This window comes from Misgurnus anguillicaudatus, chromosome 20, assembly GCF_027580225.2.
Source record: "Misgurnus anguillicaudatus chromosome 20, ASM2758022v2, whole genome shotgun sequence".
Lineage (NCBI taxonomy): Eukaryota > Metazoa > Chordata > Actinopteri > Cypriniformes > Cobitidae > Misgurnus > Misgurnus anguillicaudatus.
Window position 1 is genome coordinate 6,673,073 of NC_073356.2, and position 26,148 is coordinate 6,699,220.

At 45.3% G+C, this 26,148-nt stretch overlaps 2 protein-coding genes and 35 non-coding genes across 37 annotated transcripts in view; 6 read left to right on the forward strand and 31 right to left on the reverse strand.

Moving 5' to 3' along the window:
- Positions 1 to 21,158, reverse strand: part of LOC129454677 (uncharacterized) — a 161,903-nt gene extending 140,745 nt beyond the window's left edge. Inside the window, exons 1-4 of the mRNA XM_055219253.2 lie at positions 20,941 to 21,158; positions 20,458 to 20,831; positions 19,302 to 19,807; positions 18,639 to 19,224 (exon numbers count right to left, since the gene is read on the reverse strand). Coding sequence (XP_055075228.2) covers positions 18,639 to 19,224; positions 19,302 to 19,807; positions 20,458 to 20,831; positions 20,941 to 21,097 — 1,623 coding nt within the window. The 5' untranslated portion in view covers positions 21,098 to 21,158. The remainder of the gene's footprint in view (positions 1 to 18,638; positions 19,225 to 19,301; positions 19,808 to 20,457; positions 20,832 to 20,940) is intronic.
- trnap-ugg (transfer RNA proline (anticodon UGG)) lies at positions 914 to 985 on the reverse strand. The gene has a single exon. It is a non-coding gene; the product is annotated as a tRNA-Pro (tRNA).
- On the forward strand, positions 1,080 to 1,152 carry trnaa-agc (transfer RNA alanine (anticodon AGC)). The gene has a single exon. It is a non-coding gene; the product is annotated as a tRNA-Ala (tRNA).
- On the reverse strand, positions 1,715 to 1,786 carry trnaq-cug (transfer RNA glutamine (anticodon CUG)). Its single transcript has one exon. It is a non-coding gene; the product is annotated as a tRNA-Gln (tRNA).
- On the reverse strand, positions 1,882 to 1,954 carry trnaf-gaa (transfer RNA phenylalanine (anticodon GAA)). The gene has a single exon. It is a non-coding gene; the product is annotated as a tRNA-Phe (tRNA).
- trnai-aau (transfer RNA isoleucine (anticodon AAU)) lies at positions 2,035 to 2,108 on the reverse strand. Its single transcript has one exon. It is a non-coding gene; the product is annotated as a tRNA-Ile (tRNA).
- On the reverse strand, positions 3,825 to 3,896 carry trnap-agg (transfer RNA proline (anticodon AGG)). The gene has a single exon. It is a non-coding gene; the product is annotated as a tRNA-Pro (tRNA).
- On the forward strand, positions 3,991 to 4,063 carry trnaa-agc (transfer RNA alanine (anticodon AGC)). The gene has a single exon. It is a non-coding gene; the product is annotated as a tRNA-Ala (tRNA).
- trnaq-cug (transfer RNA glutamine (anticodon CUG)) lies at positions 4,626 to 4,697 on the reverse strand. Its single transcript has one exon. It is a non-coding gene; the product is annotated as a tRNA-Gln (tRNA).
- Positions 4,793 to 4,865, reverse strand: trnaf-gaa (transfer RNA phenylalanine (anticodon GAA)). The gene has a single exon. It is a non-coding gene; the product is annotated as a tRNA-Phe (tRNA).
- Positions 4,946 to 5,019, reverse strand: trnai-aau (transfer RNA isoleucine (anticodon AAU)). The gene has a single exon. It is a non-coding gene; the product is annotated as a tRNA-Ile (tRNA).
- trnap-ugg (transfer RNA proline (anticodon UGG)) lies at positions 5,098 to 5,169 on the reverse strand. Its single transcript has one exon. It is a non-coding gene; the product is annotated as a tRNA-Pro (tRNA).
- Positions 6,515 to 6,586, reverse strand: trnap-agg (transfer RNA proline (anticodon AGG)). The gene has a single exon. It is a non-coding gene; the product is annotated as a tRNA-Pro (tRNA).
- Positions 6,681 to 6,753, forward strand: trnaa-agc (transfer RNA alanine (anticodon AGC)). Its single transcript has one exon. It is a non-coding gene; the product is annotated as a tRNA-Ala (tRNA).
- On the reverse strand, positions 7,316 to 7,387 carry trnaq-cug (transfer RNA glutamine (anticodon CUG)). The gene has a single exon. It is a non-coding gene; the product is annotated as a tRNA-Gln (tRNA).
- trnaf-gaa (transfer RNA phenylalanine (anticodon GAA)) lies at positions 7,483 to 7,555 on the reverse strand. The gene has a single exon. It is a non-coding gene; the product is annotated as a tRNA-Phe (tRNA).
- trnai-aau (transfer RNA isoleucine (anticodon AAU)) lies at positions 7,636 to 7,709 on the reverse strand. Its single transcript has one exon. It is a non-coding gene; the product is annotated as a tRNA-Ile (tRNA).
- trnap-ugg (transfer RNA proline (anticodon UGG)) lies at positions 7,788 to 7,859 on the reverse strand. The gene has a single exon. It is a non-coding gene; the product is annotated as a tRNA-Pro (tRNA).
- trnap-agg (transfer RNA proline (anticodon AGG)) lies at positions 9,209 to 9,280 on the reverse strand. The gene has a single exon. It is a non-coding gene; the product is annotated as a tRNA-Pro (tRNA).
- trnaa-agc (transfer RNA alanine (anticodon AGC)) lies at positions 9,375 to 9,447 on the forward strand. The gene has a single exon. It is a non-coding gene; the product is annotated as a tRNA-Ala (tRNA).
- trnaq-cug (transfer RNA glutamine (anticodon CUG)) lies at positions 10,010 to 10,081 on the reverse strand. The gene has a single exon. It is a non-coding gene; the product is annotated as a tRNA-Gln (tRNA).
- trnaf-gaa (transfer RNA phenylalanine (anticodon GAA)) lies at positions 10,177 to 10,249 on the reverse strand. Its single transcript has one exon. It is a non-coding gene; the product is annotated as a tRNA-Phe (tRNA).
- On the reverse strand, positions 10,330 to 10,403 carry trnai-aau (transfer RNA isoleucine (anticodon AAU)). Its single transcript has one exon. It is a non-coding gene; the product is annotated as a tRNA-Ile (tRNA).
- trnap-agg (transfer RNA proline (anticodon AGG)) lies at positions 12,122 to 12,193 on the reverse strand. The gene has a single exon. It is a non-coding gene; the product is annotated as a tRNA-Pro (tRNA).
- Positions 12,288 to 12,360, forward strand: trnaa-agc (transfer RNA alanine (anticodon AGC)). Its single transcript has one exon. It is a non-coding gene; the product is annotated as a tRNA-Ala (tRNA).
- On the reverse strand, positions 12,922 to 12,993 carry trnaq-cug (transfer RNA glutamine (anticodon CUG)). Its single transcript has one exon. It is a non-coding gene; the product is annotated as a tRNA-Gln (tRNA).
- On the reverse strand, positions 13,089 to 13,161 carry trnaf-gaa (transfer RNA phenylalanine (anticodon GAA)). The gene has a single exon. It is a non-coding gene; the product is annotated as a tRNA-Phe (tRNA).
- Positions 13,242 to 13,315, reverse strand: trnai-aau (transfer RNA isoleucine (anticodon AAU)). Its single transcript has one exon. It is a non-coding gene; the product is annotated as a tRNA-Ile (tRNA).
- Positions 13,394 to 13,465, reverse strand: trnap-ugg (transfer RNA proline (anticodon UGG)). Its single transcript has one exon. It is a non-coding gene; the product is annotated as a tRNA-Pro (tRNA).
- Positions 14,815 to 14,886, reverse strand: trnap-agg (transfer RNA proline (anticodon AGG)). Its single transcript has one exon. It is a non-coding gene; the product is annotated as a tRNA-Pro (tRNA).
- On the forward strand, positions 14,981 to 15,053 carry trnaa-agc (transfer RNA alanine (anticodon AGC)). Its single transcript has one exon. It is a non-coding gene; the product is annotated as a tRNA-Ala (tRNA).
- Positions 15,615 to 15,686, reverse strand: trnaq-cug (transfer RNA glutamine (anticodon CUG)). Its single transcript has one exon. It is a non-coding gene; the product is annotated as a tRNA-Gln (tRNA).
- On the reverse strand, positions 15,782 to 15,854 carry trnaf-gaa (transfer RNA phenylalanine (anticodon GAA)). Its single transcript has one exon. It is a non-coding gene; the product is annotated as a tRNA-Phe (tRNA).
- Positions 15,935 to 16,008, reverse strand: trnai-aau (transfer RNA isoleucine (anticodon AAU)). The gene has a single exon. It is a non-coding gene; the product is annotated as a tRNA-Ile (tRNA).
- trnap-ugg (transfer RNA proline (anticodon UGG)) lies at positions 16,087 to 16,158 on the reverse strand. The gene has a single exon. It is a non-coding gene; the product is annotated as a tRNA-Pro (tRNA).
- Positions 17,504 to 17,575, reverse strand: trnap-agg (transfer RNA proline (anticodon AGG)). The gene has a single exon. It is a non-coding gene; the product is annotated as a tRNA-Pro (tRNA).
- Positions 21,159 to 22,055: 897 nt separating the features above from the next.
- On the reverse strand, positions 22,056 to 25,530 carry LOC129440512 (uncharacterized). Its single transcript, XM_073858035.1, has 6 exons — positions 24,528 to 25,530; positions 24,353 to 24,436; positions 24,182 to 24,265; positions 22,710 to 23,238; positions 22,286 to 22,613; positions 22,056 to 22,193 (listed from the first exon to the last, which is right to left on the reverse strand). Exons 1-5 carry the CDS (start codon positions 25,471 to 25,473, stop codon positions 22,355 to 22,357), a joined length of 1,902 nt encoding a protein of 633 aa, XP_073714136.1. The 5' UTR covers positions 25,474 to 25,530; the 3' UTR covers positions 22,056 to 22,193; positions 22,286 to 22,354.
- Between the last annotated feature and the right edge of the window lie 618 nt (positions 25,531 to 26,148).

Sequence of the window (26,148 nt, forward strand, 5' to 3'; positions counted from 1 at the left end):
ATTGGAGAAACTGGAATAGATAAATATGTTCATTTATTTTTAATCTATGGCTATATTCATGGCGAGAACTGGTTTTTGGCAAAGTCAGAAATGCAGGTTACGTGAATTGGAGATGTCAAATTGCCCTTCCCTCGGTTTGTGTGTGTGTGTGTGTATAGATCAACGTGTCTGTTGTTTTTGGACTGTTTAAGGAAACCAAATAACGCAGTGCCCAGAGTAATTCCATGCTGACTGAAGGAGAACATGTACACCCCAAACAGAGAGGCCTCCTGACCCAGCCAGGGCTTGAACAGGGGACCTTCTTGCTGTGAGGCAGCTGTGCTCTGTTTGGGGTGGCAACTGTGTCGGCCCAAACACCTTTATTAAAAGGGGCATCCCAACACTTAGTGTAGTTTTAACGTCAAGTAACATCTTAGAAGCCATGTCCTTATCGCATTTTCCAAGTGTTGATCTTAGATTTTAAGAGAAAATTCTGATAAATCATCCGGTAACTAAATTGGACACCATGCATCACTAGCCTGGTTGTATATTTAAGTATCATAGCTCCAGGCACCTCAGGGTACCTACCCAGTGGCCAGGATGATGTGCCTTTCCCGGCCAGGAGGGAGTAGGACAAATAGCCTGGGTCATTTTTCAGGTTGAGTCAATTGTGTTGTTTGAAATCAACTCATCGCTTGTTAAAACAGCAAGCCCTCCGGTAGAAAGCTTAAAGGGTAGGGGGATCGTCTAGGGGTTAACAAACAAAAGACGACCTCGGACACGGTTTCGACCTGACAAGACCAAAGGCGGAGGTGTCGCTGAGAGTCCCTGACGTCCTTTGCGGGTTTCTCGTTGACATTCCATTCCTTTCCTGCCAATATTGCCATACACAGGGGCGTTGTGGGTTAAAGCTCCGAGGGACGAGTCTAAAGAGGGGCTCGTCCGGGATTTGAACCCGGGACCTCTCGCAGCCAAAGCGAGAATCATACCCCTAGACCAACGAGCCACTCAAAGCGTGCCACCCCGCCCCCCTGGGAAACATTTTCCCACCACATAGCAGCCAGCTTCCAACAAGCCAAAGCATTCACAAGACAGAGGTAGGGGAATTAGCTCAAATGGTAGAGCGCTCGCTTAGCATGCGAGAGGTAGCGGGATCGATGCCCGCATTCTCCACGTGTTTGTGGTTTGTTGTTAATTGCTCTGATGTCACAGACCGGAAGCGTGAAGCTTCACATTGGGTCCACACATGAACGTCTCCGATACAGATGTTATTTCACAAAGCAACATGGAGCAGGAGCTTAACACTCCAAGAGCATTTTGTTGCCATTTAAAATTGGAATCATTTTCTTTCAATGTTCATTTGTCTTCGTGTCATTTCTGGTAAGTCTTTTTAATGCATTTCATTGTCAGATTGTACACAAGAGCTGTGTGTTTCCTTTGGCCTGTACACATGAGCTGTGTGTTTCCTTTGTCCTAAACGTCAATGCATTTTTCATTTATTCTATGTTTTCGTACATGTTTAATTTGCTTCATTGTAATGTCCTTGTGTTTGCTGCAATTTTGCGACTTGTGAGTTGTTGGCCCACCGCCAGGGTGATCAGAAAAAGTGCTCAATGTTGCTTGAACTAACTCATTTTTGTCTTGAGCCTGAGTGCTCTGGTAAAAAGGCTTAAAGGGCAGGGGGATTGTTTTGGGGTAACAAACGCTGTTCCCTTGGATACCCAAATACTCTTACAGGTCCCACCGAGATTTGAACTCGGATCGCTGGATTCAGAGTCCAGAGTGCTAACCATTACACCATGGAACCACTCTTTCGTTAGCGCCTGACCCACTGGGTCACGGAGAAAAGGACACTCGGATAGGGAGCTTCAGTTAAACAAACTCTCAAAAGGCAGCCATCAATGCCGAAACCCGGGATCGAACCAGGGACCTTTAGATCTTCAGTCTAACGCTCTCCCAACTGAGCTATTTCGGCCACAAAGATGCTCCCAGCAGGAATTTTCATCACAAATCACAGCAATATAGCAGTCGGCAAAAGGAGGCATAGAGAAACCTTGGCCCGTACGGGGATCGAACCCGCGACCTTGGCGTTATTAGCACCACGCTCTAACCAACTGAGCTAACCGGCCACAGAACAGCTCCTGTCTCTGCCAAGACTGACATGAATGTTCCACAGTGTAGCAGCATCAAGAAGCAAAGCTAAACAAGGGCTCGTCCGGGATTTGAACCCGGGACCTCTCGCACCCAAAGCGAGAATCATACCCCTAGACCAGTGTTTTCCAATCCTGGTCCTCGGGCACCCCCTCCCAGAAAGTTTTAGATGTCTCCTTATTTAAAACACCTGACTCGACTCATTAGCCTCCTTCCAAAATGGTAAACATGTCTCCTTAACAAGCTGATGAGTTAAATCAGGTGTGTTAAATAAAGAAACATCTAAAACTTTCTGGGAGGGGGTGCCCGAGGACCAGGATTGGGAAACACTGCCCTAGACCAACGAGCCAAGCCGTGCTGTCTTTTTGCCGTGCCACTGGGAAACATGTGACCACAACACAGTCACCAGCTTCCTCAAGCAGTTCCTTGGGCTAGGCCTGTTTGGTCCTGCTCCTCTGTTTAGCCACAATGAGCCCTAGTGTTGGGCTGGTGTCAAAATAAGCACTTATCGATATAAGTACATGCTTATTGCTTAATATTTGAAATGGTGTGAGAGAACTCGACTGGTCTGCATAAATCTCGGACCTGAACCCAGCTGAACACCTTTGTTATGGATTACAGGGTCTGAGCAAAACACTCATCACCCAAACCCATCAATGATTTGTTCACAGGGTCACAGTCATTTCAGCACAGAAAAAGTCCTTTGCAAAACTGTTGCAACATAGATGGAAACAAAATTATTTGACATGGTCTGTAAGGTATAGCATTAATATTTGTTTTGATTGGAGAAACTGGAATAGATAAATATGTTCATTTATTTTTAATCTATGGCTATATTCATGGCGAGAACTGGTTTTTGGCAAAGTCAGAAATGCAGGTTACGTGAATTGGAGATGTCAAATTGCCCTTCCCTCGGTTTGTGTGTGTGTGTGTGTATAGATCAACGTGTCTGTTGTTTTTGGACTGTTTAAGGAAACCAAATAACGCAGTGCCCAGAGTAATTCCATGCTGACTGAAGGAGAACATGTACACCCCAAACAGAGAGGCCTCCTGACCCAGCCAGGGCTTGAACAGGGGACCTTCTTGCTGTGAGGCAGCTGTGCTCTGTTTGGGGTGGCAACTGTGTCGGCCCAAACACCTTTATTAAAAGGGGCATCCCAACACTTAGTGTAGTTTTAACGTCAAGTAACATCTTAGAAGCCATGTCCTTATCGCATTTTCCAAGTGTTGATCTTAGATTTTAAGAGAAAATTCTGATAAATCATCCGGTAACTAAATTGGACACCATGCATCACTAGCCTGGTTGTATATTTAAGTATCATAGCTCCAGGCACCTCAGGGTACCTACCCAGTGGCCAGGATGATGTGCCTTTCCCGGCCAGGAGGGAGTAGGACAAATAGCCTGGGTCATTTTTCAGGTTGAGTCAATTGTGTTGTTTGAAATCAACTCATCGCTTGTTAAAACAGCAAGCCCTCCGGTAGAAAGCTTAAAGGGTAGGGGGATCGTCTAGGGGTTAACAAACAAAAGACGACCTCGGACACGGTTTCGACCTGACAAGACCAAAGGCGGAGGTGTCGCTGAGAGTCCCTGACGTCCTTTGCGGGTTTCTCGTTGACATTCCATTCCTTTCCTGCCAATATTGCCATACACAGGGGCGTTGTGGGTTAAAGCTCCGAGGGACGAGTCTAAAGAGGGGCTCGTCCGGGATTTGAACCCGGGACCTCTCGCACCCTAAGCGAGAATCATACCCCTAGACCAACGAGCCACTCAAAGCGTGCCACCCCGCCCCCCTGGGAAACATTTTCCCACCACATAGCAGCCAGCTTCCAACAAGCCAAAGCATTCACAAGACAGAGGTAGGGGAATTAGCTCAAATGGTAGAGCGCTCGCTTAGCATGCGAGAGGTAGCGGGATCGATGCCCGCATTCTCCACGTGATTGTGGTTTGTTGTTAATTGCTCTGATGTCACAGACCGGAAGCGTGAAGCTTCACATTGGGTCCACACATGAACGTCTCCGATACAGATGTTTTTTCACAAAGCAACATGGAGCAGGAGCTTAACACTCCAAGAGCATTTTGTTGCCATTTAAAATTGGAATCATTTTCTTTCAATGTTCATTTGTCTTCGTGTCATTTCTGGTAAGTCTTTTTAATGCATTTCATTGTCAGATTGTACACAAGAGCTGTGTGTTTCCTTTGGCCTGTACACATGAGCTGTGTGTTTCCTTTGTCCTAAACGTCAATGCATTTTTCATTTATTCTATGTTTTCGTACATGTTTAATTTGCTTCATTGTAATGTCCTTGTGTTTGCTGCAATTTTGCGACTTGTGAGTTGTTGGCCCACCGCCAGGGTGATCAGAAAAAGTGCTCAATGTTGCTTGAACTAACTCATTTTTGTCTAGAGCCTGAGTGCTCTGGTAAAAAGGCTTAAAGGGCAGGGGGATTGTTTTGGGGTAACAAACGCTGTTCCCTTGGATACCCAAAAACTCTTACAGGTCCCACCGAGATTTGAACTCGGATCGCTGGATTCAGAGTCCAGAGTGCTAACCATTACACCATGGAACCACTCTTTCGTTAGCGCCTGACCCACTGGGTCACGGAGAAAAGGACACTCGGATAGGGAGCTTCAGTTAAACAAACTCTCAAAAGGCTGCCATCAATGCCGAAACCCGGGATCGAACCAGGGACCTTTAGATCTTCAGTCTAACGCTCTCCCAACTGAGCTATTTCGGCCACAAAGATGCTCGCAGCAGGAATTTTCATCACAAATCACAGCAATATAGCAGTCGGCAAAAGGAGGCAAAGAGAAACCTTGGCCCGTACGGGGATCGAACCCGCGACCTTGGCGTTATTAGCACCACGCTCTAACCAACTGAGCTAACCGGCCACGGAACAGCTCCTGTCTCTGCCAAGACTGACATGAATGTTCCACAGTGTAGCAGCATCAAGAAGCAAAGCTAAACAAGGGCTCGTCCGGGATTTGAACCCGGGACCTCTCGCACCCAAAGCGAGAATCATACCCCTAGACCAACGAGCCAAGCCGTGCTGTCTTTTTGCCGTGCCACTGGGAAACATGTGACCACAACACAGTCACCAGCTTCCTCAAGCAGTTCCTTGGGCTAGGCCTGTTTGGTCCTGCTCCTCTGTTTAGCCACAATGAGCCCTAGTGTTGGGCTGGTGTCAAAATAAGCACTTATCGATATAAGTACATGCTTATTGCTTAATATTTGAAATGGTGTGAGAGAACTCGACTGGTCTGCATAAATCTCGGACCTGAACCCAGCTGAACACCTTTGTTATGGATTACAGGGTCTGAGCAAAACACTCATCACCCAAACCCATCAATGATTTGTTCACAGGGTCACAGTCATTTCAGCACAGAAAAAGTCCTTTGCAAAACTGTTGCAACATAGATGGAAACAAAATTATTTGACATGGTCTGTAAGGTATAGCATTAATATTTGTTTTGATTGGAGAAACTGGAATAGATAAATATGTTCATTTATTTTTAATCTATGGCTATATTCATGGCGAGAACTGGTTTTTGGCAAAGTCAGAAATGCAGGTTACGTGAATTGGAGATGTCAAATTGCCCTTCCCTCGGTTTGTGTGTGTGTGTGTGTATAGATCAACGTGTCTGTTGTTTTTGGACTGTTTAAGGAAACCAAATAACGCAGTGCCCAGAGTAATTCCATGCTGACTGAAGGAGAACATGTACACCCCAAACAGAGAGGCCTCCTGACCCAGCCAGGGCTTGAACAGGGGACCTTCTTGCTGTGAGGCAGCTGTGCTCTGTTTGGGGTGGCAACTGTGTCGGCCCAAACACCTTTATTAAAAGGGGCATCCCAACACTTAGTGTAGTTTTAACGTCAAGTAACATCTTAGAAGCCATGTCCTTATCGCATTTTCCAAGTGTTGATCTTAGATTTTAAGAGAAAATTCTGATAAATCATCCGGTAACTAAATTGGACACCATGCATCACTAGCCTGGTTGTATATTTAAGTATCATAGCTCCAGGCACCTCAGGGTACCTACCCAGTGGCCAGGATGATGTGCCTTTCCCGGCCAGGAGGGAGTAGGACAAATAGCCTGGGTCATTTTTCAGGTTGAGTCAATTGTGTTGTTTGAAATCAACTCATCGCTTGTTAAAACAGCAAGCCCTCCGGTAGAAAGCTTAAAGGGTAGGGGGATCGTCTAGGGGTTAACAAACAAAAGACGACCTCGGACACGGTTTCGACCTGACAAGACCAAAGGCGGAGGTGTCGCTGAGAGTCCCTGACGTCCTTTGCGGGTTTCTCGTTGACATTCCATTCCTTTCCTGCCAATATTGCCATACACAGGGGCGTTGTGGGTTAAAGCTCCGAGGGACGAGTCTAAAGAGGGGCTCGTCCGGGATTTGAACCCGGGACCTCTCGCACCCTAAGCGAGAATCATACCCCTAGACCAACGAGCCACTCAAAGCGTGCCACCCCGCCCCCCTGGGAAACATTTTCCCACCACATAGCAGCCAGCTTCCAACAAGCCAAAGCATTCACAAGACAGAGGTAGGGGAATTAGCTCAAATGGTAGAGCGCTCGCTTAGCATGCGAGAGGTAGCGGGATCGATGCCCGCATTCTCCACGTGATTGTGGTTTGTTGTTAATTGCTCTGATGTCACAGACCGGAAGCGTGAAGCTTCACATTGGGTCCACACATGAACGTCTCCGATACAGATGTTTTTTCACAAAGCAACATGGAGCAGGAGCTTAACACTCCAAGAGCATTTTGTTGCCATTTAAAATTGGAATCATTTTCTTTCAATGTTCATTTGTCTTCGTGTCATTTCTGGTAAGTCTTTTTAATGCATTTCATTGTCAGATTGTACACAAGAGCTGTGTGTTTCCTTTGGCCTGTACACATGAGCTGTGTGTTTCCTTTGTCCTAAACGTCAATGCATTTTTCATTTATTCTATGTTTTCGTACATGTTTAATTTGCTTCATTGTAATGTCCTTGTGTTTGCTGCAATTTTGCGACTTGTGAGTTGTTGGCCCACCGCCAGGGTGATCAGAAAAAGTGCTCAATGTTGCTTGAACTAACTCATTTTTGTCTAGAGCCTGAGTGCTCTGGTTAAAAGGCTTAAAGGGCAGGGGGATTGTTTTGGGGTAACAAACGCTGTTCCCTTGGATACCCAAAAACTCTTACAGGTCCCACCGAGATTTGAACTCGGATCGCTGGATTCAGAGTCCAGAGTGCTAACCATTACACCATGGAACCACTCTTTCGTTAGCGCCTGACCCACTGGGTCACGGAGAAAAGGACACTCGGATAGGGAGCTTCAGTTAAACAAACTCCCAAAAGGCAGCCATCAATGCCGAAACCCGGGATCGAACCAGGGACCTTTAGATCTTCAGTCTAACGCTCTCCCAACTGAGCTATTTCGGCCAGAAAGATGCTCCCAGCAGGAATTTTCATCACAAATCACAGCAATATAGCAGTCGGCAAAAGGAGGCATAGAGAAACCTTGGCCCGTACGGGGATCGAACCCGCGACCTTGGCGTTATTAGCACCACGCTCTAACCAACTGAGCTAACCGGCCACGGAACAGCTCCTGTCTCTGCCAAGACTGACATGAATGTTCCACAGTGTAGCAGCATCAAGAAGCAAAGCTAAACAAGGGCTCGTCCGGGATTTGAACCCGGGACCTCTCGCACCCAAAGCGAGAATCATACCCCTAGACCAACGAGCCAAGCCGTGCTGTCTTTTTGCCGTGCCACTGGGAAACATGTGACCACAACACAGTCACCAGCTTCCTCAAGCAGTTCCTTGGGCTGGGCCTGTTTGGTCCTGCTCCTCTGTTTAGCCACAATGAGCCCTAGTGTTGGGCTGGTGTCAAAATAAGCACTTATCGATATAAGTACATGCTTATTGCTTAATATTTGAAATGGTGTGAGAGAACTCGACTGGTCTGCATAAATCTCGGACCTGAACCCAGCTGAACACCTTTGTTATGGATTACAGGGTCTGAGCAAAACACTCATCACCCAAACCCATCAATGATTTGTTCACAGGGTCACAGTCATTTCAGCACAGAAAAAGTCCTTTGCAAAACTGTTGCAACATAGATGGAAACAAAATTATTTGACATGGTCTGTAAGGTATAGCATTAATATTTGTTTTGATTGGAGAAACTGGAATAGATAAATATGTTCATTTATTTTTAATCTATGGCTATATTCATGGCGAGAACTGGTTTTTGGCAAAGTCAGAAATGCAGGTTACGTGAATTGGAGATGTCAAATTGCCCTTCCCTCGGTTTGTGTGTGTGTGTGTGTGTGTATAGATCAACGTGTCTGTTGTTTTTGGACTGTTTAAGGAAACCAAATAACGCAGTGCCCAGAGTAATTCCATGCTGACTGAAGGAGAACATGTACACCCCAAACAGAGAGGCCTCCTGACCCAGCCAGGGCTTGAACAGGGGACCTTCTTGCTGTGAGGCAGCTGTGCTCTGTTTGGGGTGGCAACTGTGTCGGCCCAAACACCTTTATTAAAAGGGGCATCCCAACACTTAGTGTAGTTTTAACGTCAAGTAACATCTTAGAAGCCATGTCCTTATCGCATTTTCCAAGTGTTGATCTTAGATTTTAAGAGAAAATTCTGATAAATCATCCGGTAACTAAATTGGACACCATGCATCACTAGCCTGGTTGTATATTTAAGTATCATAGCTCCAGGCACCTCAGGGTACCTACCCAGTGGCCAGGATGATGTGCCTTTCCCGGCCAGGAGGGAGTAGGACAAATAGCCTGGGTCATTTTTCAGGTTGAGTCAATTGTGTTGTTTGAAATCAACTCATCGCTTGTTAAAACAGCAAGCCCTCCGGTAGAAAGCTTAAAGGGTAGGGGGATCGTCTAGGGGTTAACAAACAAAAGACGACCTCGGACACGGTTTCGACCTGACAAGACCAAAGGCGGAGGTGTCGCTGAGAGTCCCTGACGTCCTTTGCGGGTTTCTCGTTGACATTCCATTCCTTTCCTGCCAATATTGCCATACACAGGGGCGTTGTGGGTTAAAGCTCCGAGGGACGAGTCTAAAGAGGGGCTCGTCCGGGATTTGAACCCGGGACCTCTCGCACCCTAAGCGAGAATCATACCCCTAGACCAACGAGCCACTCAAAGCGTGCCACCCCGCCCCCCTGGGAAACATTTTCCCACCACATAGCAGCCAGCTTCCAACAAGCCAAAGCATTCACAAGACAGAGGTAGGGGAATTAGCTCAAATGGTAGAGTGCTCGCTTAGCATGCGAGAGGTAGCGGGATCGATGCCCGCATTCTCCACGTGATTGTGGTTTGTTGTTAATTGCTCTGATGTCACAGACCGGAAGCGTGAAGCTTCACATTGGGTCCACACATGAACGTCTCCGATACAGATGTTTTTTCACAAAGCAACATGGAGCAGGAGCTTAACACTCCAAGAGCATTTTGTTGCCATTTAAAATTGGAATCATTTTCTTTCAATGTTCATTTGTCTTCGTGTCATTTCTGGTAAGTCTTTTTAATGCATTTCATTGTCAGATTGTACACAAGAGCTGTGTGTTTCCTTTGGCCTGTACACATGAGCTGTGTGTTTCCTTTGTCCTAAACGTCAATGCATTTTTCATTTATTCTATGTTTTCGTACATGTTTAATTTGCTTCATTGTAATGTCCTTGTGTTTGCTGCAATTTTGCGACTTGTGAGTTGTTGGCCCACCGCCAGGGTGATCAGAAAAAGTGCTCAATGTTGCTTGAACTAACTCATTTTTGTCTAGAGCCTGAGTGCTCTGGTAAAAAGGCTTAAAGGGCAGGGGGATTGTTTTGGGGTAACAAAAGCTGTTCCCTTGGATACCCAAAAACTCTTACAGGTCCCACCGAGATTTGAACTCGGATCGCTGGATCCAGAGTCCAGAGTGCTAACCATTACACCATGGAACCACTCTTTCGTTAGCGCCTGACCCACTGGGTCACGGAGAAAAGGACACTCGGATAGGGAGCTTCAGTTAAACAAACTCCCAAAAGGCAGCCATCAATGCCGAAACCCGGGATCGAACCAGGGACCTTTAGATCTTCAGTCTAACGCTCTCCCAACTGAGCTATTTCGGCCACAAAGATGCTCCCAGCAGGAATTTTCATCACAAATCACAGCAATATAGCAGTCGGCAAAAGGAGGCATAGAGAAACCTTGGCCCGTACGGGGATCGAACCCGCGACCTTGGCGTTATTAGCACCACGCTCTAACCAACTGAGCTAACCGGCCACGGAACAGCTCCTGTCTCTGCCAAGACTGACATGAATGTTCCACAGTGTAGCAGCATCAAGAAGCAAAGCTAAACAAGGGCTCGTCCGGGATTTGAACCCGGGACCTCTCGCACCCAAAGCGAGAATCATACCCCTAGACCAGTGTTTTCCAATCCTGGTCCTCGGGCACCCCCTCCCAGAAAGTTTTAGATGTCTCCTTATTTAAAACACCTGACTCGACTCATTAGCCTCCTTCCAAAATGGTAAACATGTCTCCTTAACAAGCTGATGAGTTAAATCAGGTGTGTTAAATAAAGAAACATCTAAAACTTTCTGGGAGGGGGTGCCCGAGGACCAGGATTGGGAAACACTGCCCTAGACCAACGAGCCAAGCCGTGCTGTCTTTTTGCCGTGCCACTGGGAAACATGTGACCACAACACAGTCACCAGCTTCCTCAAGCAGTTCCTTGGGCTAGGCCTGTTTGGTCCTGCTCCTCTGTTTAGCCACAATGAGCCCTAGTGTTGGGCTGGTGTCAAAATAAGCACTTATCGATATAAGTACATGCTTATTGCTTAATATTTGAAATGGTGTGAGAGAACTCGACTGGTCTGCATAAATCTCGGACCTGAACCCAGCTGAACACCTTTGTTATGGATTACAGGGTCTGAGCAAAACACTCATCACCCAAACCCATCAATGATTTGTTCACAGGGTCACAGTCATTTCAGCACAGAAAAAGTCCTTTGCAAAACTGTTGCAACATAGATGGAAACAAAATTATTTGACATGGTCTGTAAGGTATAGCATTAATATTTGTTTTGATTGGAGAAACTGGAATAGATAAATATGTTCATTTATTTTTAATCTAAGGCTATATTCATGGCGAGAACTGGTTTTTGGCAAAGTCAGAAATGCAGGTTACGTGAATTGGAGATGTCAAATTGCCCTTCCCTCGGTTTGTGTGTGTGTGTGTGTGTATAGATCAACGTGTCTGTTGTTTTTGGACTGTTTAAGGAAACCAAATAACGCAGTGCCCAGAGTAATTCCATGCTGACTGAAGGAGAACATGTACACCCCAAACAGAGAGGCCTCCTGACCCAGCCAGGGCTTGAACAGGGGACCTTCTTGCTGTGAGGCAGCTGTGCTCTGTTTGGGGTGGCAACTGTGTCGGCCCAAACACCTTTATTAAAAGGGGCATCCCAACACTTAGTGTAGTTTTAACGTCAAGTAACATCTTAGAAGCCATGTCCTTATCGCATTTTCCAAGTGTTGATCTTAGATTTTAAGAGAAAATTCTGATAAATCATCCGGTAACTAAATTGGACACCATGCATCACTAGCCTGGTTGTATATTTAAGTATCATAGCTCCAGGCACCTCAGGGTACCTACCCAGTGGCCAGGATGATGTGCCTTTCCCGGCCAGGAGGGAGTAGGACAAATAGCCTGGGTCATTTTTCAGGTTGAGTCAATTGTGTTGTTTGAAATCAACTCATCGCTTGTTAAAACAGCAAGCCCTCCGGTAGAAAGCTTAAAGGGTAGGGGGATCGTCTAGGGGTTAACAAACAAAAGACGACCTCGGACACGGTTTCGACCTGACAAGACCAAAGGCGGAGGTGTCGCTGAGAGTCCCTGACGTCCTTTGCGGGTTTCTCGTTGACATTCCATTCCTTTCCTGCCAATATTGCCATACACAGGGGCGTTGTGGGTTAAAGCTCCGAGGGACGAGTCTAAAGAGGGGCTCGTCCGGGATTTGAACCCGGGACCTCTCGCACCCTAAGCGAGAATCATACCCCTAGACCAACGAGCCACTCAAAGCGTGCCACCCCGCCCCCCTGGGAAACATTTTCCCACCACATAGCAGCCAGCTTCCAACAAGCCAAAGCATTCACAAGACAGAGGTAGGGGAATTAGCTCAAATGGTAGAGCGCTCGCTTAGCATGCGAGAGGTAGCGGGATCGATGCCCGCATTCTCCACGTGATTGTGGTTTGTTGTTAATTGCTCTGATGTCACAGACCGGAAGCGTGAAGCTTCACATTGGGTCCACACATGAACGTCTCCGATACAGATGTTTTTTCACAAAGCAACATGGAGCAGGAGCTTAACACTCCAAGAGCATTTTGTTGCCATTTAAAATTGGAATCATTTTCTTTCAATGTTCATTTGTCTTCGTGTCATTTCTGGTAAGTCTTTTTAATGCATTTCATTGTCAGATTGTACACAAGAGCTGTGTGTTTCCTTTGGCCTGTACACATGAGCTGTGTGTTTCCTTTGTCCTAAACGTCAATGCATTTTTCATTTATTCTATGTTTTCGTACATGTTTAATTTGCTTCATTGTAATGTCCTTGTGTTTGCTGCAATTTTGCGACTTGTGAGTTGTTGGCCCACCGCCAGGGTGATCAGAAAAAGTGCTCAATGTTGCTTGAACTAACTCATTTTTGTCTAGAGCCTGAGTGCTCTGGTAAAAAGGCTTAAAGGGCAGGGGGATTGTTTTGGGGTAACAAACGCTGTTCCCTTGGATACCCAAAACTCTTACAGGTCCCACCGAGATTTGAACTCGGATCGCTGGATTCAGAGTCCAGAGTGCTAACCATTACACCATGGAACCACTCTTTCGTTAGCGCCTGACCCACTGGGTCACGGAGAAAAGGACACTCGGATAGGGAGCTTCAGTTAAACAAACTCTCAAAAGGCTGCCATCAATGCCGAAACCCGGGATCGAACCAGGGACCTTTAGATCTTCAGTCTAACGCTCTCCCAACTGAGCTATTTCGGCCACATAGATGCTCCCAACAGGAATTTTCATCACAAATCACAGCAATATAGCAGTCGGCAAAAGGAGGCAAAGAGAAACCTTGGCCCGTACGGGGATCGAACCCGCGACCTTGGCGTTATTAGCACCACGCTCTAACCAACTGAGCTAACCGGCCACGGAACAGCTCCTGTCTCTGCCAAGACTGACATGAATGTTCCACAGTGTAGCAGCATCAAGAAGCAAAGCTAAACAAGGGCTCGTCCGGGATTTGAACCCGGGACCTGTCGCACCCAAAGCGAGAATCATACCCCTAGACCAACGAGCCAAGCCGTGCTGTCTTTTTGCCGTGCCACTGGGAAACATGTGACCACAACACAGTCACCAGCTTCCTCAAGCAGTTCCTTGGGTTAGGCCTGTTTGGTCCTGCTCCTCTGTTTAGCCACAATGAGCCCTAGTGTTGGGCTGGTGTCAAAATAAGCACTTATCGATATAAGTACATGCTTATTGCTTAATATTTGAAATGGTGTGAGAGAACTCGACTGGTCTGCATAAATCTCGGACCTGAACCCAGCTGAACACCTTTGTTATGGATTACAGGGTCTGAGCAAAACACTCATCACCCAAACCCATCAATGATTTGTTCACAGGGTCACAGTCATTTCAGCACAGAAAAAGTCCTTTGCAAAACTGTTGCAACATAGATGGAAACAAAATTATTTGACATGGTCTGTAAGGTATAGCATTAATATTTGTTTTGATTGGAGAAACTGGAATAGATAAATATGTTCATTTATTTTTAATCTATGGCTATATTCATGGCGAGAACTGGTTTTTGGCAAAGTCAGAAATGCAGGTTACGTGAATTGGAGATGTCAAATTGCCCTTCCCTCGGTTTGTGTGTGTGTGTGTGTGTGTATAGATCAACGTGTCTGTTGTTTTTGGACTGTTTAAGGAAACCAAATAACGCAGTGCCCAGAGTAATTCCATGCTGACTGAAGGAGAACATGTACACCCCAAACAGAGAGGCCTCCTGACCCAGCCAGGGCTTGAACAGGGGACCTTCTTGCTGTGAGGCAGCTGTGCTCTGTTTGGGGTGGCAACTGTGTCGGCCCAAACACCTTTATTAAAAGGGGCATCCCAACACTTAGTGTAGTTTTAACGTCAAGTAACATCTTAGAAGCCATGTCCTTATCGCATTTTCCAAGTGTTGATCTTAGATTTTAAGAGAAAATTCTGATAAATCATCCGGTAACTAAATTGGACACCATGCATCACTAGCCTGGTTGTATATTTAAGTATCATAGCTCCAGGCACCTCAGGGTACCTACCCAGTGGCCAGGATGATGTGCCTTTCCCGGCCAGGAGGGAGTAGGACAAATAGCCTGGGTCATTTTTCAGGTTGAGTCAATTGTGTTGTTTGAAATCAACTCATCGCTTGTTAAAACAGCAAGCCCTCCGGTAGAAAGCTTAAAGGGTAGGGGGATCGTCTAGGGGTTAACAAACAAAAGACGACCTCGGACACGGTTTCGACCTGACAAGACCAAAGGCGGAGGTGTCGCTGAGAGTCCCTGACGTCCTTTGCGGGTTTCTCGTTGACATTCCATTCCTTTCCTGCCAATATTGCCATACACAGGGGCGTTGTGGGTTAAAGCTCCGAGGGACGAGTCTAAAGAGGGGCTCGTCCGGGATTTGAACCCGGGACCTCTCGCACCCTAAGCGAGAATCATACCCCTAGACCAACGAGCCACTCAAAGCGTGCCACCCCGCCCCCCTGGGAAACATTTTCCCACCACATAGCAGCCAGCTTCCAACAAGCCAAAGCATTCACAAGACAGAGGTAGGGGAATTAGCTCAAATGGTAGAGCGCTCGCTTAGCATGCGAGAGGTAGCGGGATCGATGCCCGCATTCTCCACGTGATTGTGGTTTGTTGTTAATTGCTCTGATGTCACAGACCGGAAGCGTGAAGCTTCACATTGGGTCCACACATGAACGTCTCCGATACAGATGTTTTTTCACAAAGCAACATGGAGCAGGAGCTTAACACTCCAAGAGCATTTTGTTGCCATTTAAAATTGGAATCATTTTCTTTCAATGTTCATTTGTCTTCGTGTCATTTCTGGTAAGTCTTTTTAATGCATTTCATTGTCAGATTGTACACAAGAGCTGTGTGTTTCCTTTGGCCTGTACACATGAGCTGTGTGTTTCCTTTGTCCTAAACGTCAATGCATTTTTCATTTATTCTATGTTTTCGTACATGTTTAATTTGCTTCATTGTAATGTCCTTGTGTTTGCTGCAATTTTGCGACTTGTGAGTTGTTGGCCCACCGCCAGGGTGATCAGAAAAAGTGCTCAATGTTGCTTGAACTAACTCATTTTTGTCTAGAGCCTGAGTGCTCTGGTAAAAAGGCTTAAAGGGCAGGGGGATTGTTTTGGGGTAACAAACGCTGTTCCCTTGGATACCCAAAACTCTTACAGGTCCCACCGAGATTTGAACTCGGATCGCTGGATTCAGAGTCCAGAGTGCTAACCATTACACCATGGAACCACTCTTTCGTTAGCGCCTGACCCACTGGGTCACGGAGAAAAGGACACTTGGATAGGGAGCTTCAGTTAAACAAACTCTCAAAAGGCTGCCATCAATGCCGAAACCCGGGATCGAACCAGGGACCTTTAGATCTTCAGTCTAACGCTCTCCCAACTGAGCTATTTCGGCCACAAAGATGCTCGCAGCAGGAATTTTCATCACAAATCACAGCAATATAGCAGTCGGCAAAAGGAGGCAAAGAGAAACCTTGGCCCGTACGGGGATCGAACCCGCGACCTTGGCGTTATTAGCACCACGCTCTAACCAACTGAGCTAACCGGCCACGGAACAGCTCCTGTTTCTGCCAAGACTGACATGAATGTTCCACAGTGTAGCAGCATCAAGAAGCAAAGCTAAACAAGGGCTCGTCCGGGATTTGAACCCGGGACCTCTCGCACCCAAAGCGAGAATCATACCCCTAGACAAACGAGCCAAGCCGTGCTGTCTTTTTGCCGTGCCACTGGGAAACATGTGACCACAACACAGTCACCAGCTTCCTCAAGCAGTTCCTTGGGCTGGGCCTGTTTGGTCCTGCTCCTCTGTTTAGCCACAATGAGCCCTAGTGTTGGGCTGGTGTCAAAATAAGCACTTATCGATATAAGTACATGCTTATTGCTTAATATTTGAAATGGTGTGAGAGAACTCGACTGGTCTGCATAAATCTCGGACCTGAACCCAGCTGAACACCTTTGTTATGGATTACAGGGTCTGAGCAAAACACTCATCACCCAAACCCATCAATGATTTGTTCACAGGGTCACAGTCATTTCAGCACAGAAAAAGTCCTTTGCAAAACTGTTGCAACATAGATGGAAACAAAATTATTTGACATGGTCTGTAAGGTATAGCATTAATATTTGTTTTGATTGGAGAAACTGGAATAGATAAATATGTTCATTTATTTTTAATCTATGGCTATATTCATGGCGAGAACTGGTTTTTGGCAAAGTCAGAAATGCAGGTTACGTGAATTGGAGATGTCAAATTGCCCTTCCCTCGGTTTGTGTGTGTGTGTGTGTATAGATCAACGTGTCTGTTGTTTTTGGACTGTTTAAGGAAACCAAATAACGCAGTGCCCAGAGTAATTCCATGCTGACTGAAGGAGAACATGTACACCCCAAACAGAGAGGCCTCCTGACCCAGCCAGGGCTTGAACAGGGGACCTTCTTGCTGTGAGGCAGCTGTGCTCTGTTTGGGGTGGCAACTGTGTCGGCCCAAACACCTTTATTAAAAGGGGCATCCCAACACTTAGTGTAGTTTTAACGTCAAGTAACATCTTAGAAGCCATGTCCTTATCGCATTTTCCAAGTGTTGATCTTAGATTTTAAGAGAAAATTCTGATAAATCATCCGGTAACTAAATTGGACACCATGCATCACTAGCCTGGTTGTATATTTAAGTATCATAGCTCCAGGCACCTCAGGGTACCTACCCAGTGGCCAGGATGATGTGCCTTTCCCGGCCAGGAGGGAGTAGGACAAATAGCCTGGGTCATTTTTCAGGTTGAGTCAATTGTGTTGTTTGAAATCAACTCATCGGTTGTTAAAACAGCAAGCCCTCCGGTAGAAAGCTTAAAGGGTAGGGGGATCGTCTAGGGGTTAACAAACAAAAGACGACCTCGGACACGGTTTCGACCTGACAAGACCAAAGGCGGAGGTGTCGCTGAGAGTCCCTGACGTCCTTTGCGGGTTTCTCGTTGACATTCCATTCCTTTCCTGCCAATATTGCCATACACAGGGGCGTTGTGGGTTAAAGCTCCGAGGGACGAGTCTAAAGAGGGGCTCGTCCGGGATTTGAACCCGGGACCTCTCGCACCCTAAGCGAGAATCATACCCCTAGACCAACGAGCCACTCAAAGCGTGCCACCCCGCCCCCCTGGGAAACATTTTCCCACCACATAGCAGCCAGCTTCCAACAAGCCAAAGCATTCACAAGACAGAGGTAGGGGAATTAGCTCAAATGGTAGAGCGCTCGCTGCGCAAAGGAAGGGGCCCAATCTTTGCGCCCCCGCACGCAAGCGAAACAGACGCAAAAAGCGGTTACACGGCGCCAGATTTCGCCTGTAACAATATTCGGGATATTTTCCTGTGCGTTATGTCATGTTACAGTAGTTTTAGTTATATGTGAAACAAGTCACCCTCCGCGGGCTGGACTCGAACCCATGGTCTGCGTGACGAACTATCCAACAAATTCTTACAAAAAAATGTACTGTAGTAAAACCATGGTTACCACAAATTAAACATGGTTTTGCTAATAGTAAACAATACACCAAAAAGCATGGTTACTACGCTTTTACCACAAAAAAACATGGTTAATTTAACTACGCTACTATTTAGTTATCTATATGGCATATCATTATATTGATTTATATTTATTACTTTGTGTATATTATTTTTTTTAAAGAACATTACCTGCTTATATAAAAAGGAATAAAAACCATACTACACTTTAACCACAAAAAATATGGTTGATTTAACTATGCCTCTATTATCTATGATCATTATATTGGTTGATATTAATAATTTTGTGTATATTATTATTTAAAAGAATATTAGTTGTTTATGTTTATATAAAAATTAATAAAAAGCATGGTTACTACACTTTTACCACAAAAAACATGGTTCATTTAACTGTGCCTCTATTAGTTATCTACTATGACATATCATTATATTGATTGATATTCATTATTTTGTGTTTTTTTTTTATAGAATATTACGTGTTTATAAGGTAATGTAAGTAAGGTAAATTTGTATGTTTTTTATGTTTATATAAAAATGTTTCTTTAAAGATGTGTTTTTGTGTGGGATATGATTTGATTGATATGATTTATCATATTTATTTATCAGATCCACAGACACTTCAGATGTAAAATGTTTTATTAAAATAAATACACACAAATATTGAAATGATCACAGCACAAGCAGGCGGAGCTGGGACTGCACTGGATGTCGAAGCACCAGAAGGTGGAATCACCACTGACACAGTCATGTCTGGATTAAAGACTACCGTGCCAAACGACAACCCCGGTGCTAAAATGTGCTGCACAACTCCTGATGCTGTGGGGGCGGGTGCGATGGGTGCTAAAATGTGCTGCATAACTCCTGATGCTGTGGGGGCAGGTGCGATGGGTGCTAAAATGGGCTGCACAACTCCTGATGCTGTGGGGGCGGGTGCGATGGGGGCCAAAATGTGCTGCATAACTCCTGATGCTGTGGGGGCAGGTGCGATGGGCTGCACAACTCCTGATGCTGTGGGGGCGGATGCAATGGGAAACTCCCTGGTGGCAGCAGCTGGCTTTCGACCTGGTCGCAGAAGAGGAGCCTGTCCTTCACGATTTGGTGGAAGGAAAAATTGATGTTTTGGGCCTGATGTCGATGGCACTTCATTCAATTTTTCCCTCGGTGGAGGCAGGTGCGTATCAGCCACAGCAATTGGGTTAGATGGAGTCAGACCCTGACCGAGGACGCCCATTTCCTGTCTATTCTTCCACTTACGAAACCTGAAAAAATTTATTTTTATTATATATATGTGTGTAAGTATTCAGTTAATTTGAAGCGAATGATGTGCCATGCTTACCACTGAGTGAGTGTCCTATGGTTTATCTCAAACAGCTGGATCGTTGTTTCATCCATCAGAGTGGGATTGTTAAGCACCAACTCTCGGATGTGGTGGTAATCTGAAAGAACTTTAGACCACCTGGGGGTGCAAACTCCATCTTTCTTGGTTGGCGACTTGTGTAAAGCACACAACTTCATACAAATGGTATTAACCAAGCGGTTGGCGTCGGGCCACTGCGCTGGACCCCCAGGATGTCCAATCAGACACCGTTTCACACTCTCCACACCTGGTGTGACTCCAGACCGCTTCGGTGCCTTATAGCGCCCCTGTGTCAGCTGAGGCTGATGTCGAGGCTGATAGTTGATCCGCTGCTTATCGAAATCTAGGAGAGCTGTCCACAGCTGGATGGCCTCTGTCACCTGCTGGTCAGTAAGGTAAGGAGCCTCACGAAGACCCACCAGGTAACCAGCCAAATCCTGGACCTTGTCCCACCCAGCGATGCCATCTGGTCCAATGACTGCTCCCTAGTAAATGCAGATTTATGTTAATTTATGTGGAGTAAAACGAGATTAAAATGAGTTTTTTTTTTCAATTGCTAACAAGCATTGTTTAAAACTGTACACAGTCGAAACCTGTCACAGCAGGAACAAGTAACTAACCCAACAGGGTTGGACTTCTTATTAATGTCACTGTGCTGTAATGAGGTTAATATGATCCATCAGTTCAATGCATTCAATATCCACATCTTCCAAAATTCTTCTGTCATTTATGCTTTACCACTTGCAAAACACAATGTATTATGTATACTATCTACATTTCTCAAATGCTAACACACTGCTTTTGAAATTGTTATAAACATTTTCGAAAGAATGATGGCAAATTGAATCCATTTCTTCAGTAATTGTTTTAAAATATAGAAAATTGTAGCAGAAAATAAAATAGTAATCATTCTAAGCTAATTGCAGTTTTACATGAAAGCCAACCCAGGTGTTCTGCTCTAGTCTCATTACCATGATTTACAGTATTAGAAGGGGATATCTTGGAACTTATTTAGCAATTTTGCAATATGGATAAAAGAAGACAGGTTGGTAAGGAAAGTAGATTGGTTCAGAGAGGAAGAGTATGTGGAGGAATGCTTGTTAGCAATTGAAAAAAAGACCTTAGAGTGTCTTACCTGAGCCTCGTCGGAAATACTGCTTCCAGTGTCAGATGACTGTGACAGTACTGAAGGGGCAGGGGCAAGATGCTGTTGTTCTCCACCAGGAGATGATGATGTGGACGGCTCAGCCAGTGACACATCAGCCATCGATGCTGGGGACTGATGCAGAGGCAAAGATGAGGGGCTGTTTTCAAGATCACGGCAAGGGTCATCCTCATACAGCACTGGAACTGTGATGTCCTCCATGATCTCTTCCTCAAACCCCTCATCTTGCAGGTCCTGATCATCAACTTCCTCCACCAGCCTGTCTTCCTCCTCTGGGTTCTGGAGCACTGGAGTAAGTGTTTTGCCAGTCTGGCTGTAAAGGTACTCCATTCCTAGCAATTCACCTACAAGGATAAAAAAGTGTTGTTAATCATTTGTCTAGTCTAGTACATTAAAAGCTAAATAGATAACTTAGTAGACTATTACAAAAGAACAAATTATTGAATTTCTTGCCTGTATATGCTCCAGGAGGGCGATAGCGCTCATCCCAGGGCTTTCCGAAGACAGTTCGGGAAAGCTTGTCCACAGCCTCTTTCATGGCACTGCCATATGTCCGGATGGAGGACACTCCTTTTATGGCATCTTCCATCCTGTCATCATTCCAGCGCATCAAGCCCTCAAGAAGATAGGCCTGAAAATGTGAATCACTGGCACTGGTTCCTAAAAGTCAGATAAACAAAAATGGTTATATGTGTCACACATGTACAAGATATGTGCTGCACATGAGGTGCTATGTAATTACATAAACAATTATTGGTATTATAACCAGAGTTACTAGTGACTGGCAAGACAGCTTTGTCAATGCTTATGACATCAGAAAAGAACTGTGATATTACTGTAGAGTGTGACATTTATTGATGTGACATTACTTTAAAAAAAAATGTAATCCATATGTATGTAATACCTGGAATAAAATGGTTTAGGTGGAGGTGGAATGACTCCAAAGAGGTAGAGCCACGGGCACATCTGTAGCAGCACAGCTCCACACTGCCTTTCTTCAGTGTCCCTGTCTTCATGTAGAGGGGAAAGTTCTCTGGGTCTTGGATACACTGTACGTGCTTCCGCTGTTCTTTCCATATCTGCTGGATCCGTTCATGGTCCAGCAGAGGAACTCCCAGAGTGTCTTTACCACTCGCACTGTCAAACAGATCAACCAGAGATCCAATTAATCTGGTGGTCTCCTCCACACCCCTGGTCCTCCTCCGGCAGTGCAGTGCCAACTCTCTCCGGGTAATGCGGGAACTCAGCGCCTTTCCTGAGATGTGGCCGGCCTTCTTTGCTGCCAGCTCACCCTCCTTTGCACGGTGAAGAGCAGCCACATCATCTGAATCCCACTGAAAGATGCACATGGACAGACGTGCCATGAAGGTCCCGTAGAGCGGATGAGCCTCTGTCGTGACACCTGCAGCAAATCGCCGCATGAAATGCCAGATGTCAAGGCGCACCTTAAGCTCATCCCACTCCGAAAACATGACCTTCACCTGAGACTTGCCATGAAGACTGCAGCAATCTCTGTCCACGTACATCACTTTCGGGGCTGCCTCTCCTGCCTCCCGGTAGCGTTTCATTAGGCCAGCTGCCATAGGGTGCAGTCCATGTCCCTCTGCGGCTGTCAGCACAGAGACAAGGACTTGGCCGTGTTCGTTTCCTACATTTGTGCACCAGGCAGCTGTTCCTGCAGCAGCACCGGCAAGTTTCTTTGTGACCTATTGCAAAAAAATAAAATAATTAAAAACTGTGTTTATTATGTATACACACTTTTCCATATGGCAAATTTCTGGATACAGGGATGTGTTACCTTCTTTGTGGAGTCCATCTTTAGAACACAGCCCAAGACAGATGTAATTTTGGCTTTGACCTCGTGCAGTCAGCCCAGAACATCCCTGGCGTACACGGCTAACAGCCACTTAGGTTTAGGTAGGGCAGGTAAAGAGGGAGGCTCGGCAAACACAGGTGGCTGCACAAGGAAGGACCTTGTAAATGGTTCACAGGCAGTCAGGTACTGAAGGACACGCTGTGTCCATGCCTCACTGTGTTGTTCCATGAGCTTCTTGTACAGCTGTGTCACGCTGTTGCCCTGTGTCCTCTCCCTCATCATCCTCAGCACCCGGTTGTCACATGAGTATCTAAAAAACAACAGTATAATCATGCAAATGCTTTATTTGGTAAAAAGAATCACAAATTAAAGTGCCTAATAATGAATGATTGCCATTATGAATTACCTGTATGTCAGCAAAGCTGGAAACTGACTGCGGTGGCCCATATCCAGTTGCCCCAAAATGTCCTCGGACCAGGCGGGATATTTCTTTTTGCAGCGTTTGCACTCCAGATACTCAGTGGCAAGATCATACCAAACGTCGATGTCCAAGACTTTGCGCACGGTACGGTAAAGTCCTGCGGCTGTTAGTTTGTGCTTATCACAGTCTGGTCGAACACAGACAAGAGGAAATCGCCACATCTTGAGCGGCATCCATAAGAAAAGGGGCCGACAGAAGAAGAGGTCAGGTGAGGCGGGCGGCTGAGTGTGAATTAAAGGGACCTGAGGAGGATACCACCAAAGCTTCAGTTGGGACACTAGTTCTGGCTTGCCGGTTCGCGGGTTGGCCTTAAATAGTGTGTTCCGTATCCACTCATGCTGGAAAGGTGGAAGATGATCTTTCCAGTGAACTGGAAGCTCAGCTGGTGGTGGATGATGTGGAAGACCTGGTGCTTTTGCTGTTTCCGCTGATGGAGACGGACCAGAACAGGTCTCTGAGTGAATTAAAACAAAAACAATATAAGGATGAATGTTGCATTTCATAGTAAAATACCACAAAGCAGCCCACAAACAGTCTGCGAAGCAGAATTTTGGACAAGTATTAATAATTATTAGGATTAGATTTAGGAATAACAGTGAGGAAAATGGTACTAGTGTTAAGAAGCAAAGAACCCAGTGTACACTTTATTAATGTAAGATCCCAGCAAGCAATTTTGACTAAAATAAGGCAGAATTTGGGCTGCTCATGAAAGTCTAACAGATGTCTAACCATAGCACACAAATAGATGATACAAGAAATATAAAAGAAATGAAAGCAAACACCTTGAACACCTGTTGACTTTGCTTACATAATGGAATATCATACATCTCAAAGTTATTTAGGCAAGAACAGCATAAAAATGTATTCAAGGTTATTTTAGGGTAGAAGTGGATTAATCATAGCTGGACTACATTGGGTTTCGGTTTTTGCTTGCTGGGATAAAATGTTGATGTGTAAATTAGATAGAATGGAGCAAGGATATGAGGCGTGGAGAATTCAGTATAAATGAATGATGCCCACAGACATGAAGCATGCACACAGACACATTAAGGAAAAGATGTTCCTCTAATAATTACAACAATGATCCCAACCATCCTGTCTGCTAAGGTGGAGCTAAAGAGTGAGTGAGAAGTGCAAGCGGTGTGAAGAAGTTATGCAGTGATTGTTTAACAACGGGTACGTTCGGAAACCCAAATACACTGACACCTTTAAACATCCTTACGGTTTCGAAGAAATGCGCTCAAAGCATACATCCAGCTTGAGGCAAGATCTGACATAATTCTGTATTGTAAACAAAAAATTGTTAAAAATGTTGATTATATAAAAAAAAAATGTTCTGCTTTTGCGTTTTCACAAAAACATTCTTATAATATTTGCATGTGTGTCATATGCCACACCTGTATTTAGCTGTGCTTCACATTGTGATGCAGCAAATACCAGTTCCTCATCATCATCATCTTCAGCAGTGGAAACGGAAGTGCCTGGAGCACAAATAATAATAAAAATGTTATTATGTTATGTTGTTCACCGTAAACTTATGAGACAAATGTAGGTAAGATGGTGCTTACCAGTAGTGAAAAGCTGCCTTCGGGTCAAATGTGTGACTGGGGGTTCTGCTGCTGGAGGAGGTAAAGTGGACTGCAGCAATGGATCTGGAAACAAAAAACAAATTTGCCATAATGATAAATAAATACATGTAAAACTGCTGTAAGGAAAATTCAATATTCACACAGTCCTACTCACAGTGTTTCACTGGTGACATGAGTTTTCTCGCCAGGTGTGAAGGAGACAAATGTTTGCCACGCGTCAACAGTGCTTTCACAGTGGCGCTCTGGTGTACACCAGTTTTGATGGCTGCGGGTGAAGGTGCAGAGACACTGGAGGTTGCACGTGGACGTACAGAGGCACTGGAGGTTGCAGGTGGAGGTACAGAAGAACTGGGGGTTGCAGGTGGAGGTGCAGAGGCACTGGAGGTTGCACGTGGATGTACAGAGGAACTGGAGGTTGCAGGTGGAGGTGCAGAGGCACTGGAGGATGCAACTTGAGGTGCAGGCTGGCATACACGGGTGCCCACAGCAGAAGCCTGTCTTTTCAAGACATACGTCTTGAAAATGGCCATGTTGGTGTTGGGGTTGGGATTTGCCTTTATCAGGTACCTGATGAGGGCTTGGGCCTGCTTGCTCTGGTCCTCATAAACATCCTTCATGGACCGGCCCTGGAAGTCACCAAACTCCACCATCAAGCAGCCTTGGTCTCCAGTTGCATGGGCTTCTGCTTGCATTTCCTGCTTTCTCTTATACTTCTCCACTTCTTCTGCCATCTCTCTTATAAGAGAAGTATACTGCAGGTACAGCTGTTTGTTTTCTGACAGCGGGTTTGGATGGGCTTTCTCACTGGAACTGCTAAGCACCAAATACACTGCATACCCCAGAGAGTTTTCCAGGAGCCATCTAAATCGCTGGCCTTGGTACTTCCCAAACTGAAGTTTGCAGTGAGCGAGAACTAAAAACTGGTCACTGGGGTCTCCACCATTTGTGCTGACAAAAGCTCTAGCCTCTGCCAGCACCTCCTCTTTACTTTTGGCCCTTCCGGACTCAAGCTTTTCTAGGCGCTTTGCCTCTGCTGATGGTGCCATGAGGAGTCGGCTTGATGTTGCCGATTGCCGTTGAAAAACAGGATACGCATACATTTTCTGAAATGAAAATTAGGAAGAGACTATTACCTCTAGCAATCTGACGTTAAGTGTGTAATGGTAATTTAATAAGCTACATGTAAACCATATTACTATGGTAATAAATATGGCTATGACCATAAACTGGCTTGCTGATGAGTTTTCTAAAGGGGAAGGAATCTCGGATACCGTATATAAAATATGTCTGAAATTTACTTCTATTTCCAAAGCTGTAAACATCACCATTCTAGGGGCCTAGAAGAATCTAAAAAACAAGCCTTGTGCATGATAGAGAATAATACTAAGTAATTTAAAGTTGGTTTGATACCTTTAGGCCAAACAGTATTGTAGTTTATGTGTTTATGCATATCTGACGTACGTTACTGCAGTAAAGTTGATTTTATATTTGATATTCATTTAAATAATAATAATTCGTTTGACTCTAGCATTTGCTGTTTTTATTTAATCAATTAAATAATTTATCAATACGACCCAATGGCAGAAGGATGACAATTTTTTCCTAATAATATCCTTTCATAGCACATAAAAGACATATTACCCCAAAAGGGTCCTTGCGCTATGAAATGGATATTTTAGGAACGTTTATCTTTCATCCTCCTGTCATGAGGATATTGTTACATATCATTTATAAAACCACAGTTATCTCTTATTGTTTTGGACTGAAAACCGAGA